At 38.1% G+C, this 15,769-nt stretch overlaps 1 protein-coding gene across 7 annotated transcripts in view; it reads right to left on the bottom strand.

Annotated features, from left to right (window-relative positions):
* Positions 1–7,307: 7,307 nt before the first annotated feature.
* Positions 7,308–15,769, bottom strand: part of EPM2A (EPM2A glucan phosphatase, laforin) — a 42,547-nt gene continuing 34,085 nt past the window's right edge. For all 7 annotated transcript variants that reach the window (XM_074896605.1, XM_074896612.1, XM_074896608.1 and 4 more), the window contains 2 exons: positions 10,616–10,857; positions 7,308–9,202 (listed from right to left, as the gene is read on the bottom strand). In XM_074896605.1, the coding sequence (XP_074752706.1) occupies positions 8,922–9,202; positions 10,616–10,857 (523 nt within the window). In that variant the 3' untranslated portion in view covers positions 7,308–8,921. The remainder of the gene's footprint in view (positions 9,203–10,615; positions 10,858–15,769) is intronic.

Raw genomic sequence — 15,769 nt, 5'->3', positions numbered from 1 at the left:
ACACTGAAGCTGGTACAGTATTGCTCCGGTATTTGGCAAGTCTGGAATGAGCAGTTACCAAGATAGGGTAAGGAAGTTCACAGAGAATAAAAATTCCACAAGTCAAATAATTTTCCTCAAAACTACTTATGTCGGGGTTTTGTTTTGGTTTTGGTTTGTTTTTTTTTTTCAAATAGAAGAAGCAGGGGCAGAACGCAAGCGGAAAAGTACAAGAGTAAATGTGTACGGACTAGAGAAAATCACATTCATGACTAACACAACAGAAATATTGATAAAAACTGCAGGGTCTCCCCAAGACACTGCAGAGCTCATTGGTGTTTCCAGCCATTAAGTATCTGACACGTACACATTCATTCTGTTAATTTCCAGTCTTGAAAACTCTGATCCTTGGTAGGCTTCCTCTTCATTCTATTTCTTCTCCAGGCAGGCATGTGGCACATGAACACAGAAGCTCAGACAACTCTCCTGGTGTGCACAGCACAGTTGTTCAATACTGTATTTGTATTGAAGTTCCAACACCTTCAATTATCACCCATTCCCTTGAAAAACGAAGTGATTTCAATTTACCACCTAACACAGCTTGCCTGAGTCACAGTCATGTAACAAGCGAGTATCCTTATCCTTTTGTAAGGGCTCAGAACTCATGGCATTTGCTGGGGGCATTTTTGTTGCAGCAAATGTGCCAATTTAGAACTTGTCTCATCAAAAATCAAGGTGGAGAATGCTGCAAAGCACTTAGGCACCAAGTGTAAAGTTTTCAACTTGAAATCCCCAGGACTATACTCGTACTTAAATTTCCACAAGTGATAAGAAGTACTTTGTTAGATCAGTTTCTATCTAAAGTAGGGGTTCCCTGAGCAGAGCCTTTCAGAGTGCAGGAGAATCAGCAGATCATCTGCCTAAACCCACTGCCAAAAAAAGTGAGTAAGGATATGTTGATGTGTGCAAGCACATCTTCTATTTGACTTTAACAACTTTTTCCAAATCATTTTCTCTCCTGTCTTGTCAAATGAAAAACAGGTAATAACAGGATAAGTATTCTGGTAACTACTGCATTTCTCACCAATGTTTGTTTTACAGGTGTGGGTTCTTAAGACAAATTTCAAGACAGTGAACCCTGGATCTTCACAGCACCACACGAACATAACGGTTTCAGAAACAGTTTCAAACCTAGCTATTTTTTGTATTTTCTGTGCTACTCAAGCATATCTTTCAGTCTGGAATATAAGACAGTCATTGAGTAAAAAGATGATAACTGCATATTTTAAGCTCAATAATACTCCAATAAACCATGATGATCATCATTAAAACCACAGAAATTACCCTAGATGTATATCATTTATATCAATTTCTGATATGATTCTTTGGGGATTTGGGTTTTTAAATAAGGGTGCCACTGGAAGACACCTTGAAATTATTGCTATTCAGGAAAGCAAAATAAATCCATGTTTACTGCTAAAATTAAGTTATTGATTTCAGTTCCATAAACAAAAATACAGAAATGGCAGAGCTCAGCATTTTCTAAAGTGCACTCAGGTCATATTACCAGCAATCAAGAGAGACCTAATCAAATTTCTTCCTCTCAAAAATAACGACCTTGGCAGATTTTGTTAAATAGCTTGCTAGGCTTTGCTGTTGCTGTGGATATCATGTGCTTTTGATGATCTCTGGGTGCTGAGATGTATTTGTGTCTCACTGCCACATTCCCTCAGTTCTTGTGCCAAGTGGTGAATGAGATATTTTCAAGTGCACTGAAATAAGAGTGACGATGTGACCAATGTGACCACGGCAGTTGCACTGCTGCCCCCAGGGAGCAAACCCTGACCTCTCCTCATCTCTGAGCCTTTGCCCCAGTTTGTGGCTACTTCCTAGCTGCTCTTGATTCACACAGCTCTGCCTGGACTACCTCCCCTCCCTGTCCTTAGCCTGCATTGCAAGCCCTCACTTTTCCTCTGCTTCTTTACACATCACATGGGACCACTGGAAGGGAGCTCTGCTTCATCTCAGTGGATCACTCCTTTTTATAGTTCACATATTTTCCTGCTCCTGCTTCTAAATCTTTTTCTGGTGGTCTAGTATATCTAGAAATTGCCTTATGAAATCTTTTGTAGTCCTTTGCATGAAAATTACTGCAAAATAATGCATTTATTTTACCATTTAGGAAGTGGAAGATGTCAGAAAATCAGAGCAGCATTTTCTATTTTAGTTGCCCATAGTTGGGTATCTAAACTGTTAAATTAAAAAAAAACAAACCAAAACAAACCAAAAAAACCCACCAAACCCAAACCTAAAACAACGTAACAAATGAGATTTTTAGTGCTAAGAACAACCTATCGTGTTTGCTTTTGTTATTTTCTGAAGAGGGCACTTGGATAGAAAGTGCTTTATAAGGCACCAAGAAAACTACAGTAAGTCTGACTGAAGGTGATGGCATCTGTTCATGCATCCTTATTTTCAGGTGTGTAAGATATCCCATTTGGGAAGAAGGCCAGATGAGAGTCCTAGTTCTTATTGCTAGACCATGTGTTGCCTGTGAGTGTCATCAAACTGCAATACTCACACACGACAGGAAAGTATGCTGGGGACATGGACAAGTAACTCCCAGTGAAATGGAAGCCAGTCATTTAGACCATATTAACATGGAGTTGCAAAGTACTTGAAACAGTGCCTGATCAAGTGCTCACAGACACTGTGGGTGGAGAACAGCAGTTGTCCCATCCAATTACTGGTAGGGGACCGAGGTTAAGCACCTTTTGTGTCATGGTAAGAAACAGAACAACTCAAGTACAGAGATTAAATAATCCATTTCACACCTGCAGAGTCTACCTGGTGTCAGGGCCACTGCTATTCACAGTTACAATTTCCCATTCTGGTGCTCTGGCTATAAGCACAGAAGTTGCAGGGCAGAAGACACCTCTAAGAAGCTTTGCTGCTTCAGAAGACACATGTGAAGACAAAAACTCCATCAAGACATATGTTTGTTTAGACTTCCATCTGGAGCTATCATTTGTTTTAACCCTTAAGCCTATTTTTACCCTTTCCATCAGTTTTCCTACAACATAGCCTTATTGATCCTATTTCAGAACACATCTCTGCGCAAGGGATTTATTTGACTGACAAATCACAGTGCATCAACAACCACTTTCGTGATCATAAAGTTTCACCAGTTTGAGTACCCTCAATGACTTAGTTGCCCAAGAGAGGGTATCCAACTGGTTTGTGTTCTTGAGAGCTTACCCTTCCACATTTCATTCTTTTTACAGTTAAATATTGTAACTGCATTTTAAGCCTAAATAGTTGGGTAGTACCCTTTTAACTGGTTAGTGAACTTTAAATATCAGCTATACTTTTATCTAACACATCGATTATGTTTTCAAGTGAGTTGTGATGTTTGCTATCCCACTACAAAATATCTTTCCCTTTGACATTAGCTAGGATTATACTTTATATATTTTTGCCTTTCTCCAAATATAATCTTTATATACATTTCTTAACCTCTCTGTTTATGTATTTTATTGAATTTTTGAAGATTGGATTCAGTTTTCAGCATTTGATTTGTTGCTGTGACTTTAGGCTGGCTGCCCAACTTAACCATGGCTGCTACCCTTGGATGATGGCCTGACTGTTAATTATTTCCCTGCTGAAACTGCATTACCACAAAACAAATTTTGTTATAACGACATTAAGTAAAGACCATAGAAACCTGCCCAACATCAGAAATTTTTTCTTGGCAGCTGTTTTATGCTTTTTCCTCACATCATCTAAATCAAGAATGAGATATCATTTAATATTTTACCAGCTCATGAATAAATAGGCCTTCTATTTTCCTTGATGTAAATATAACAACATCAGCACTGAAGTAATTATCAAATCATAGACATTACCCTGCAATCGCTATAAATTCAATCTCCCAAATAAGACAACATGTTTAAGCACAAAAAGGTTGAATTATGTATGGCTAAGGTTCACAGTTTACCACTCTTGGTTTGCAGGGTATAACAGTTCTTACTTCCTTATCCCCAGACAAGCCTTGATATGCAAAAAAGGTTTGGTAAAATACTTTCTACTCATCTTTACAAATATAGCATTTTTTAGTCACAAAACCATTTCTAAAACAGTCAAGATTGGAATGAAGGATCTTGAGGTGAAAGGGTGGAGCAAGAGAAAATTAAGAATGAACACCCTATTGGTTCCCTGTTAGCATAATGAAAGGGCCAACAATGTGTATTTTGGCTGCTTATATCACAACCATGCAATTATGCTAATATATGGTGATGTTATTGCCCTTGAAAAAATTGCTTTCCTCTGTTAGTTTAGGAAAAAGATCAAGTATGAAGTCATATGGTTTGGTCTTGCTGTTGGTGATGTCGTTATGTTGCTGAGCAACAGAAAAAGGATTAATTCCTTTATACTTCCACTGTTCCAAAGTCTGCGCCCTCAGAGCAGCTCCTTTCCCTTTAAGCTACATACATGTGGAAAATAAAACACAACTTTTTCCAGAGAATTTTTTAAAGAAATAACTGCAGAGCGTTGATTTATCACTGAGAATGTAAACAGTTGGAGTTGGAGACAGCCTTTTATTCCCTGTCCTCTACTACATTAATCCAATTCCATTTTAGCTAAGGGCAACCTGATGTTCATTATCCTTCAAGAAGGTAGGGCCTGCTTGCCAAATATGTGCTTTTGAAATAGTTATTATGCTTCTAAATATTTCTTCATAGTTTCCTGTTGGACAATCCCAGTGTACTGTTTTAAAAAAAATCATATTTTCTCTTTTTAACTTTATCATTGGTTTGAAACCTCTCACTGCAATTTAATGATGAAGAATAAAAGAAGCAACAGGGTAAATCAGTTATGGCAAATGTCTTTGACTACTTCAAATCAAATTTTTTTTCTCAATTACAGACCAGTAAAGTCAGTGGGTTATATAAATTAGAACACAAAAGGCCGTCATGGTAGGTAATGGAGTAAGTCTGACTGTTTGCATTCTTGTTTTAAACAGGGATTTTATTACTTGCTCTGGCACAACCTACAGCCTATCTTTTTCCTTTACCTTTGCCCAAGGAGGCTTGGATGGCAGTCTCAAATTTTAATTCCACCCCAAAGCAGAGACACTGTTTTGCATGTGGTTTCGTGAAGTACCCACAACTCTGTTGCCAGGTGTGAGACTTTCCAATTACTCTGGAGTACAGCCTGGTATAAAATCTGCAGTCCCAGCCACATCCAGAGCTTCACTGTGCTTGGAGCTATACAAACAGGGAGAGACCATAAGCTTACAACCTCAGCCACTAGAGCAGACAAGTGCCAGCGGGATCAAAGTTAAAAGTGTGAAATAATAAGTAAGGAATAAGGAAGAAAGGAAGGTATTCGACAGTCATGCCAGCCAGCCCAGCCTCCTTTCACCAGGCTGAATTGTCCACCTAAAAATGTCATGCAGAAGATTCTCATTAGTACTTTTCTGATGTCAAAAGGAAAAAGACGCATGAAACTATACCACTCAAAGATTACCCATCCCCTAAGGGGCTGTGTTTGTTATAAAATCACTCATAAGAGGTAGAATTTCTTAGCTCCTTCATGTACATAGCCCTGGGAAAGAATACATACTATTTGACCTAATAATGACATTGAGATACTCTAAGTACCTGGAGTTATAAATATTCCCATTTCATGCAAATTCTACTTTCTTCAATTTAACAGAAGTAAAAACCTGGCTGTAACAGGGCAGAGAATACTGATGATCATACCAGTAGAAAACCACTTCCCCCAGTTGATGCTTTTTAGTGATGAGTTATCAAAATATTTCTACCTGGTTCCTGTTATTGTGTATTTGCTGGGCTTCTTGGGCCCACATTAAAATAACTGTTACTGTTTATCTGTTTCTAATTCTTTTTATGGGAGCTGTTTTTCTCTAAATTTTGTAGCACTGTTACGACTAAAGTAGCAAGGAAATATACAAGTATATAAACAACTGTCTTCATCCTTTCACATAAATTGCATCAAGAGGCTAGTCTGTGGAAAGAGCTAACGATCCAGTCAGCATAAAAACATTTTACAAATTGGAATTCTAATAGATAATCTCTAGATGCAGATTTATCATGTAATTATACAGTTGGAGAAATGGAATATTTTTATATGATTGCTTTTTCTGTTGCTGTAGCCTCTTGCAATGATCTCTTTAGCATTTAAATTCCTAGTTGCATTCAACAGACTAGGCTTTGAATGAATGTTACTCAACAGGGGTGGTCTTCAATAAGGAAGATGGAAAGGTGGCGATGAGAAAAAAAAAGTATGCTACAAACAGGTGAAAAGGGACTGAAAGCCATGGGACCTCTTTGCATTCTTTGTTAACATGATGTTGGCAAGTTGTTTTCATGCAGTTCATTGGCTAATGCAATCTCTATATGATATAGTCCCCAGCAGTTCAGCAGACAAGCAAACTGAAATGACAATAAGCAATGAATCAACAATCCCTTGTCGAAATGACAATAAACAACGAATTAAACCCCCCTTGCTAGGGTTTCTTTGAATCTGTGGCTTCTGTATCACTTGAATTCCTGCCTTACAAATGAAGCATCAGTCTGCTTCTAATAACAATAAAATCAGAATAAGGAAATAGCCGATACAGCATGGCTATACATACTTAGTCATATACTTACCTGTTTGTGCCATGTTATGCACTGTTCAGTCCCAAGAGCCCCAAAAGAGAAATATAGTTAGCTGTGAAACAAGAATCAAATCCACAAGTACCTGTCCCAACATAGTTGCATCTGATGTCAGAAATGCTTGGAAACACATTTTAAGCTTGTGGTTTCAAATATATCTCAACAGAAATGTAAAACTCACTTGAGTTTTACTCTCTACTTCTTATGCCATCCTCCTCCTCTCAGCACTTGATTTTGAGAGGCACATGGTAGCAAAAGCTCATCATTTTTACTTTAAACTCAGTCAAAACAAGGTAACTCCTGGGCACTCAGGTGTAGCTCTGCAAATCTGCATGACAGCCCAAGAGCCAGACAGCAGCACTGACACAGTCCTTCTGCTCTCTGCATCAGGCTAGGAGAAGAAATCCCTTATTTTGTCTTTTGAAGTAGCAGAGGTGCTGTACACATCTTTGCTGTGCTGTTTTTTGAGATTTCCTCCTCGACAGCCCACCAAAACTGACACAGCACAGCAAACAAGAAATGGGCTGTCATCATTAAAGTGGCTGGTCCCACCTCTATATAGAAATATCAGTCATGGCCCTTTTTGCTACTCATGAAATTGGGAGCCAAAGACATATGACAAAATGGACTGCTGGAATTGTCATTATGTTTTTATTTAATAGACAACTTTTCTCATCCATTTTCTAAACAGGCAGTGTTATTTCAAAATATCAGAAGCAAAACCCACACATACAGAATAACTTAAATAAACATTTCCTTTTGAAGATGATTGAAGTATAGGATAAACAAATCTTATGTTATTCTGGACATTCTCCATAAACAGTTCATATCTAATAATTTCTCCATTAAGTGTTCAGATAATCAATATATATCAGCTAAACTACTCTGGCACTGACTGGGTCTTCAGAGGAACAAGTTGGCTGAAAAAAATGAGATTTCACTAAAGAATAAACCTACAGAAATTTCATAATGTTTATGCGTCCTTAATCCTCTGTTCTTTAGGAAATGCCTTTTCTCCCTTCTCTCTTGGACTTAACCTACAGCAAATTGATTTTACCTGAGCAGTACTGAAATCTCTTGGTGTCACTGCTTAGTTTTGCTAAAGGACTAAGCCACCCTGGAAAACATTAGGGATCATCCGTGAAGCCAACTTTAGCCTACTGAGGTTAAGCTCCTGAGAAACCCTTCTCAGAGTTGCTCTTTTTTCCTAGAGAGGAATGTATTCACTTAATTCACCCCGGAGATAGTCCAGCATTAGCTTCAACAGGCTAAATCTAGCATCTGTGAACATCCACACACTGCTTGCACAAGAAAAGACTTTTGCTATAGTGAAGAAATTAATCTAGGTCAACAACACAGAGGTTGTGGTGTCAATCATGTGCTGAGACTTATCACACAGTTCCTACAGGCCCTGTTTTAGCCCAGTAGTTACTGCTTAGATTGACTTGGCACCTAGGCAGCCCACTGTACAGCACTGCATGGTCCAGAAGACCAAAATGTATCTTTGATTAGAGATCTCACACATAGGATAATGTAATAAATAGTAGTCCTTCCCTGCAACAGAGTAAAGCTGCATTAAGTGGATCTGTTTCCTCTCTTCATGACACATCCCCGCTAACGCCAGTGTCATAAAAGAACCTAGCTGTAACTCATAATATTTAGCATTAACTAGATAGGCAAAGAGAGCAAATCTTAGTTCACTGCATTAGACATTAGCTTTTTGTTTAAGAAACTGAGCTGAAAAATCACTTCCCTTCTGGTCTTTTTCACTAATACCACCTGTCTACAAAATTACTAGAAAACACTTCAGTAATGTATACTCCACCTAAAATAACTGAGAAGCTTTAAGATGATCAGCTCCATCCTAAACTGAACCTTAATCCAGTCAACCTTTGCATAACCTTTTTTCTGAGAATACCTTCTTCTTCTTGTCACTGAAATATTGCCAACTACGTTTCACTTCATGTCTGCCCTAAAACCTCAGCTCCTGTAGGCAAGTAGTTAAAAGAAAATCTTAGTTTCACTTTGCAGAGTTTCCAGGTCTCATACTTGCAGCAAAAGGCCTGAAAACATGAAAAATATCAGCTTAAAGAAAGCAAATAAAAAACCCTCAAAGGCACTTTTTAAACAAAATTCTCATTACTTTTATGACAAGTTTATAATCTGAAGAGGAGAGGCAATCATCTGATTCATGATTTCTAAATCCTTGGGGTACAAACATAAGGATTTGTCTTCACCTTCCTTTTCCTCTTCTGCTTTTTACTCTTGTATTTTGCATGAGGAATGAAGATGCCCAAATTTCTGGTAGAAATCATCTTCAGCACGATTCAGAGCTTCCTCGTCTATGTAGACAGCTGGTCTCCGGGAAGCCAAAAAGTACTGCACTTTCCGTACGCTCCATCCCATCACGTACTTCAGCCAGCCACTGACAGCAGCTGTAGACCTGCCAACGCCAGCATTGCAGTGAACATAGACAGTGTGTCCATTCTCCAGCAGCCCATGCAACAGGCAGACAGCTTGTGGTAACATCTGTATTCTTCCTGAGGTTAAAAACAAGGGATGTTAATTTGCATTTGAGAAAGCTAGGTTCATGGTTGAGATTATGTCTCGACAGCCTGATATACTGTGAATCATAATGGCAAACCTGACATATTTGGAGTTGTTTCTTTTTTTTTTTTTTTTTCAAATTACCTTCTATTCTAACGTTGTCTTTTCCTGCAACATAAAGTCAGATCACACAAAGTCTGTAAAATGCCTGAATTCGTCTCTAAATATACATTCTGAGTAACATAGGATGTGTGTGGCATATTCATTTTCACAGGGACTGAGACAAGGCGGCAAATTACATCAAACAGCGTATCTTACGTAGCATTACAGTTAGCACACCAAAAATTATATGTTTTCTAGTACCAGAGGTTTGTGAAGCTACCTATGTATTGCTGCTTTCCAAAACATCGTAATGAAGGCCATTATGTCAATAATAAGTGAGGGAGGGAGAGTAGAAGAGTATTTTCCTGTAGAACTTAATACTGCTACACTATAATTGTGTACTAAGCATATGGTTAAACAACACAGAATATGCTTTCTCACACCCAAAGTGATGAATATACCATATTTCCTGACACCTTTCTTCCTGTTACCCCAGGAACTGAATCTGCAAACATTACAGACTAACTTTTCCTCATGGCACAGACAAGCATTGAAATGAAGACCTTTCAAATCCCCATTTTAAGGTCTCCTGGTTTCCCTGATGTCCTATTACTGATATGACAGTTCTCTATTTGTGGTAGCAGTACTTGACTCTGTTGAAAGCATTCTCTTCTGCTGGTAGACTGTTCACTTGAAAACACACACACTTTCTAACCTATTGGTGGGAAACAAGATTTTAAACTGAGCATTCCAACAGAGAAATTAAAAATAATAATTTATGTTACAACATCAGGTGCTATGGGCATTCTAAATTAATTACAAATAATTATAAAAATGACGATACATTGGACTGGGATGCTATAGTTAAAAAAAAAACCTATTAGTTGGAGGAAGGGAATAGCAGGAACAGACATACAGAACTGTCTCTCCATTTTTAACCAGCAAGGATGGCAAGCCGTCCTGCTGTGCAAGCTTGCAGTCTTCCATCTACACAGCACATTTTCATTATATGGGCTGAATTCAAGCTGAAAGCAAAAACAGTCAAGCAGTTATCAATGTCAGATGGCTTTAAACTCAAATTCACATATGCTGCCAGACACAAAGTATTTTAGATGGCCTCTCTGCCTACAGGAAAATATGAATAATTTGTTAGAGACAACACACAGAGAAATCATACCTTGTGTGTTAGCTATATTTTTATGCAAAATTTACACAGAAAAAAAAAAAAAGTCATTAAAGTGTCAGATTAGTAACTCATGGGGTTTGTTACTATTAATTTACTGCAAGAGTGGCCTGAGCATTACCTTCAGTGCTCATGTCCGGGGTTGGCATCCAGACATAAGCAATACCTTCCTCTTTATACAGTTTCATGAGGATTTCAGGGCTCATGGGTTCCGGGTAGCGGTTGCAGCCCCAGGAATTTTGAACGATATCCCATTCGGTCTGGAAGTTCATCACAGCTGTAACACCCAGCTCGTGCTTCAGCTTGACGGTCACATGCTCCAGCTGCCGAGGGCAACTTCCCAACCAGATGTTTGGCAGAATTCTAGCATTGAGAAAACATTGCAGTGGGATTGATTAAAATACCTTAACAAGGAAACTGCCAAGTTCAGCGGCGTTCCAGCTCCAAACCTGTTTAGCATCACCGCACGAACACTGCTAAGTGCAGCCTTTTCATGTCATGCAGTAAGCAGCTTTTTATTTCATTACAGTTGAGTTGGTAATGTTTGAGGCTGGGGATCAAGTTCCTAACCTACCACAAAGAGACAGACGGTCTGAGAAAAAGTTCAGAGCATAATTAGTGGCACAGGTCTCTGAGGCATCCATCATTAAGCTTGCAGTAGAAGCTTACTAAAATCACAGATTAGAATAAGAAAACTCTGAAGATTCATGCATTTGCACAAAAAAAGAGACCTAAAAGATTCACGACTGAGATCTGAATTACTTTAGTAATAAACCAAACACACAGAACTCTTCCAGCTTTGTAATTGCCACTATAATGAGGAAAGTAGACAAAAAAAACCCTTAAACTACCCTCTGTGAGGAAAGTCAAAAATGAATGAATAATTATCTTCTCATTTTTCTCTGCAGAATTGCAACACATGTCTAGCTTCCCTCAAGGCCTGAAGAACCAGAAATTTTGCAAGAAAACTCAAGAGATATGTGTAGGATGGATAAACATCCACATTTCTGGTACTTATTTAAATCAAAGACTTCTATGGTTTTCCCATTGTTAATTATCACAAAGCTATTGTACGTTTCAACAGAATTTGACACAAACTGAATATTAAGAGGCTTGTTTTCAAATAAGGATTTTTAATCTGAACATGCAATTAAACTGATGGTATCAACAATGGATTATTTGCATGCACAAATTATTAGTGATTGGCTTTATTTTTTTTGTTTGCATAAACTTCTATTTTGAACATGCAATCCATAAACTACACAAAATATCCCTGCAGCTGAGCATACAACTTTGCAAACGTTAACTGCAAAAAATTAAGCCAGTCTATAAGAAAGGCAAGATCCTCAAAAATAAAATGTCTGCCATGCATTTCTTAAAGTCTTTTCCAATTTTAATCTCAGAGACAAATAAGAAAAACTTTATTCAGGAGCAGTTACTCCTATAAGCAGCCCTTCAATCATCAGGTAGCTATTTGCATTCCACTATCACAGTAATAAGCGCTTACTAGCATTTAATTAAGACCTTAGGACAATGGTTAAATCCTGCTATGTTACTACTGAAAGATTGTTAAAAAGAAAATTTCAAATCCAGAAAGCACTTATTGTTTCCTATATTTTGGCTGCATCCACAGTGAGTTACATACCAGCCACACAAACAGAGTCTTTGGCCTTAACAGCCCCTGTTTCAGCAAGACAACATACTTGATCTCAGTATATGGTAACTGAGTCCAATTTAGACAAACATGTTACATAGCAAATAACCATTTCAACTGTGTTTCAAAATCAAGATCGTTTGAAGAGATTTTACTTAGTTGTTGTTTCACATCAATGTTCTGGTCTAGATTGTGGTGAGAGTATCTCCCACTGCTAATAGAAAATGCTTTTGTTCCTAAGCAGCAAGCAAGCTTTGCCCCAAAATTTCAGAAATTAAGATTGAACTTGTTTTCTTTGTTTCTTTTCTCACACTCCTGAACTCTACCTTTATAAAGGAGAGAAGCCATGGAAGGAAAGAAGTTCTAATACACAGGTTTTGGATTTCTTAAGCTACAAATTCAATTCAGTTCATATATTAAGAAATATCAATACTCAGTCAACAGTGGACTCCACAGCAACCTGAAGGAAATGCAATAAAGCCCAATTGTGTATTACCATTATGTTCAAGGTACAATCCCACATACTGGTACAGGAAGGGAGCCTCTCAAAATTGCCGAAAACCATTTTTACCAACTTGAGCATTCCCACTGACCAGGCTAGCGAAGGTCCACTGCAACAATTGCTTCTCTGTCCCTCTTCCCATGTGCCAGCCCCACAGCAAACCCCAACCTGAAAGAGTGATCGCTGTCAGGCTTCTGCCACAGGAATCCACTGCAATGATTAGAGCATTTCAAGGTGGCGAATGGAAGTTAAAGTGCCCTAACAGACACTGATGAATGGCTGGACATGAGTAATGCCCACAAAACTCCACAGCCAGGAAAGAAAAATGGCAATATCACTAAAACCTTGTGACAATATGAGGATATTCTTTCAAGAACAAGAACATTTGTATCCTTCCTTCAGAGGCTTTCTTGGAGCCTCATACATATGTAATTCTCTTGATATTTTGGGAAATATCTAATAAAATAAGATACCTTGACAGGAGAGCAAAAGTGTGTTTTCTAGCATCCGATTGAATCAGGAGTGACTAAAATGTTCCTGAGATAAATAAAATTCTGTGTAGTACTCTTGCTTACAGATAAATCAATGCTTCATAAATTTTCTCCCCAGTGATCATTAAGTGGGGAAACATCACAGTGGTGCTATCTGCAAGACAACTGGGATATACACCATTTGATTTTTTTGTTCCTGTAGCCTAAAGGGTCTCGTCCATGACAAGACTTCCTGTACTGCACAATAATAATTGCATTTACTGAACAATCTGATGGGTTTACCAAGTTTTTATCACTGTCTTTCCCTATAATTAGCCAAACTAGTGGTTGCAGTCAGAGAATGACCAAAAACAATGTATTTAAGACAGCCAATTCTTGTGAATTATTTTTCAGGTCCTAAAGTTTAGTATTTGTGAAGATCAAGATGCAGCCTTGACCTTGGTCTTCAAGCCCCTTATTTACCCACCTCAAAATAACTGTAAAGTCTTGGTCTTGCTGGACAAAGCTCAACCAGTCCTTTCCCAGGAAAACAGTCCATACAGAAAACAGTACTGCAGAGCTGTCCTATTGGTCAATTTATGTAAAAGTTCTGGGATAATCCTACTGCATAGTACCTGTATTTCCATTTGGCTTTATCTGGTTCATCACGTGACTTTGTCTTACATCAGAAGGAAAGAATGAAAGGGTCACTGCACATGCGAGTACAGAAACTGATGAAAAGTTTAGCAGCTACATTTTACACACTGATTTTTGATAGCCCTACTGAGGGCTTAATTACACTGAGGACCAGGGAAATGAACATATTTAAGCAACAACGTGGCAATTTCATTTTTTACATCTCTTTCCTTAATAATATGACTTCTAGTTTTCCTTTTCCAATGCGGCCTTGCCACTGTACTTCAGTAGGTAGCTAGATTTAGCCACAAGAGTATTTGGCATGGGAAAGAGACCTCTTTTACTTTCCCCACTCAGCTGTCATGCAATAGTGCTCTGAGCTCTCCAACAGCTGTTGCCTTCCAGCTCTCATATGGTTGCTTTCCAGCAGCAGATTAAGTGATCCCTATGTATAGTTCAAAAAACATGTAGGGATTATGTGTGATCGATAAACCTATAATCTTTTCATCCATTAATCCTTGTCATATTCCCCAAATATCACAACAGGATGGTGTTTTAACAAAATTCTACATAGAATTCTGTTTTAATATAGAAATAGCACTTTGTCATTGCACATGTTAACTCTCTAGGTTACTAAGGATAGTAAACCATGCTTGGTCCCAGAAGACATGGTCAATTCAGTCAGAGGCAGTTTCTCAATAAAGAAATCACCTAGAGTAGCATAAAAAATATTCAATTACCTTCTGAGATTAAGATTTGTAGACTGTCTAAAAGCCCTTTATTTAAACTACTTTCTGTAAAGTTACTTTTAGCCTTCCCTACACTGTATTTCTCCACCAGTAATATGACAATAATATTTACCGACCTTAAGAGGACTTTTAGGGATTAAATGAAGGAATGAATATCAGAAGTTGAATCTGTAGTATCAAGGACTAAATGTAAGTCAGGTATCTGCTCAGTTTATTGATTTAGAGAGCCCAGACTGAAGGCTGACATGTTAAAAATCTGCTTTTTGACTTATAAACTGAGAAAACCAACATTAATTTATCATTACCAGGGAACAAACATGGAACACTATGAAATCACTTGTACAATTATTTTCCATCTGTCAGCATATTTAAATTATTTTTAATGATGCAGATATATATTGCACTTGGTTGCTTCCCCCCAGGACTCTGCACAGCCTAGATTAAATTATAACAATTCACTATGAATGCATCTGAAACAACAAATGTATTAATCAATGCAAAGAGTCTTCCCATCCTTAAGGAGAAAATGAGTCTGAGGCAATCAAAGATTAGGATTCCAATACTTTTTTTTTTTTTAATGGTGCAGATTGTAATTTTCAGGCCAGAGGAAATGTCCCCAAAGCATGATGTGCTGTACCTTTCAGTCTTGGACCACCACAGACAGTACAAAACCAGCCCAGCAACTGTAGCTGCAGGGATTTGATTCACAGTGGGGGTGACCTGCCCTAGGCGAAGATAGCAGGTTACTGCAGCAGGCAGTCATGTCCTCCTCCACGACAGAGACTTCTATGCTGCTTCTTAAGCAGCTCCTGTGTTACTTTTGTTGATAATGGTTTAAGGCAAATGGGCACCAAAATATAATTTCCTTAAAATGCTGAGCTGTAAAGTGGGATGACTCAGGTACAGTTTGCAGATCTGTTCAATCATCAGTATACTCTGAGCAGCCATTTTATAATCTCTCCTAAGGAGTCACAGTTCTTACAGGAAAGAGTAGGATTCAAGCCTTTGGGGAACACATTTCATCAGAACATCTACAATATTTCAGATGTCCTTTTATCCCTACAGTTGTCAGCTTTAATTAAGAAAGAGGACTTTGCCAAACTAAGGAAAAATACTAAAGTATTTTTCATTGGTTGTTAGCAATGGAGTGATCCATCAACCATGCCATTTGTTTATATCGGTAATATTTTTTACCAAGGTCCAGCGTATTATTTTAAATGAAAAGTGATGGATTGATATATCCTTCAGCACCAGGTCAAGATGA

Source organism: Athene noctua, chromosome 1 (assembly GCF_965140245.1).
Source record: "Athene noctua chromosome 1, bAthNoc1.hap1.1, whole genome shotgun sequence".
Lineage (NCBI taxonomy): Eukaryota > Metazoa > Chordata > Aves > Strigiformes > Strigidae > Athene > Athene noctua.
This window is presented reverse-complemented; position numbering and strand designations above follow the sequence as displayed.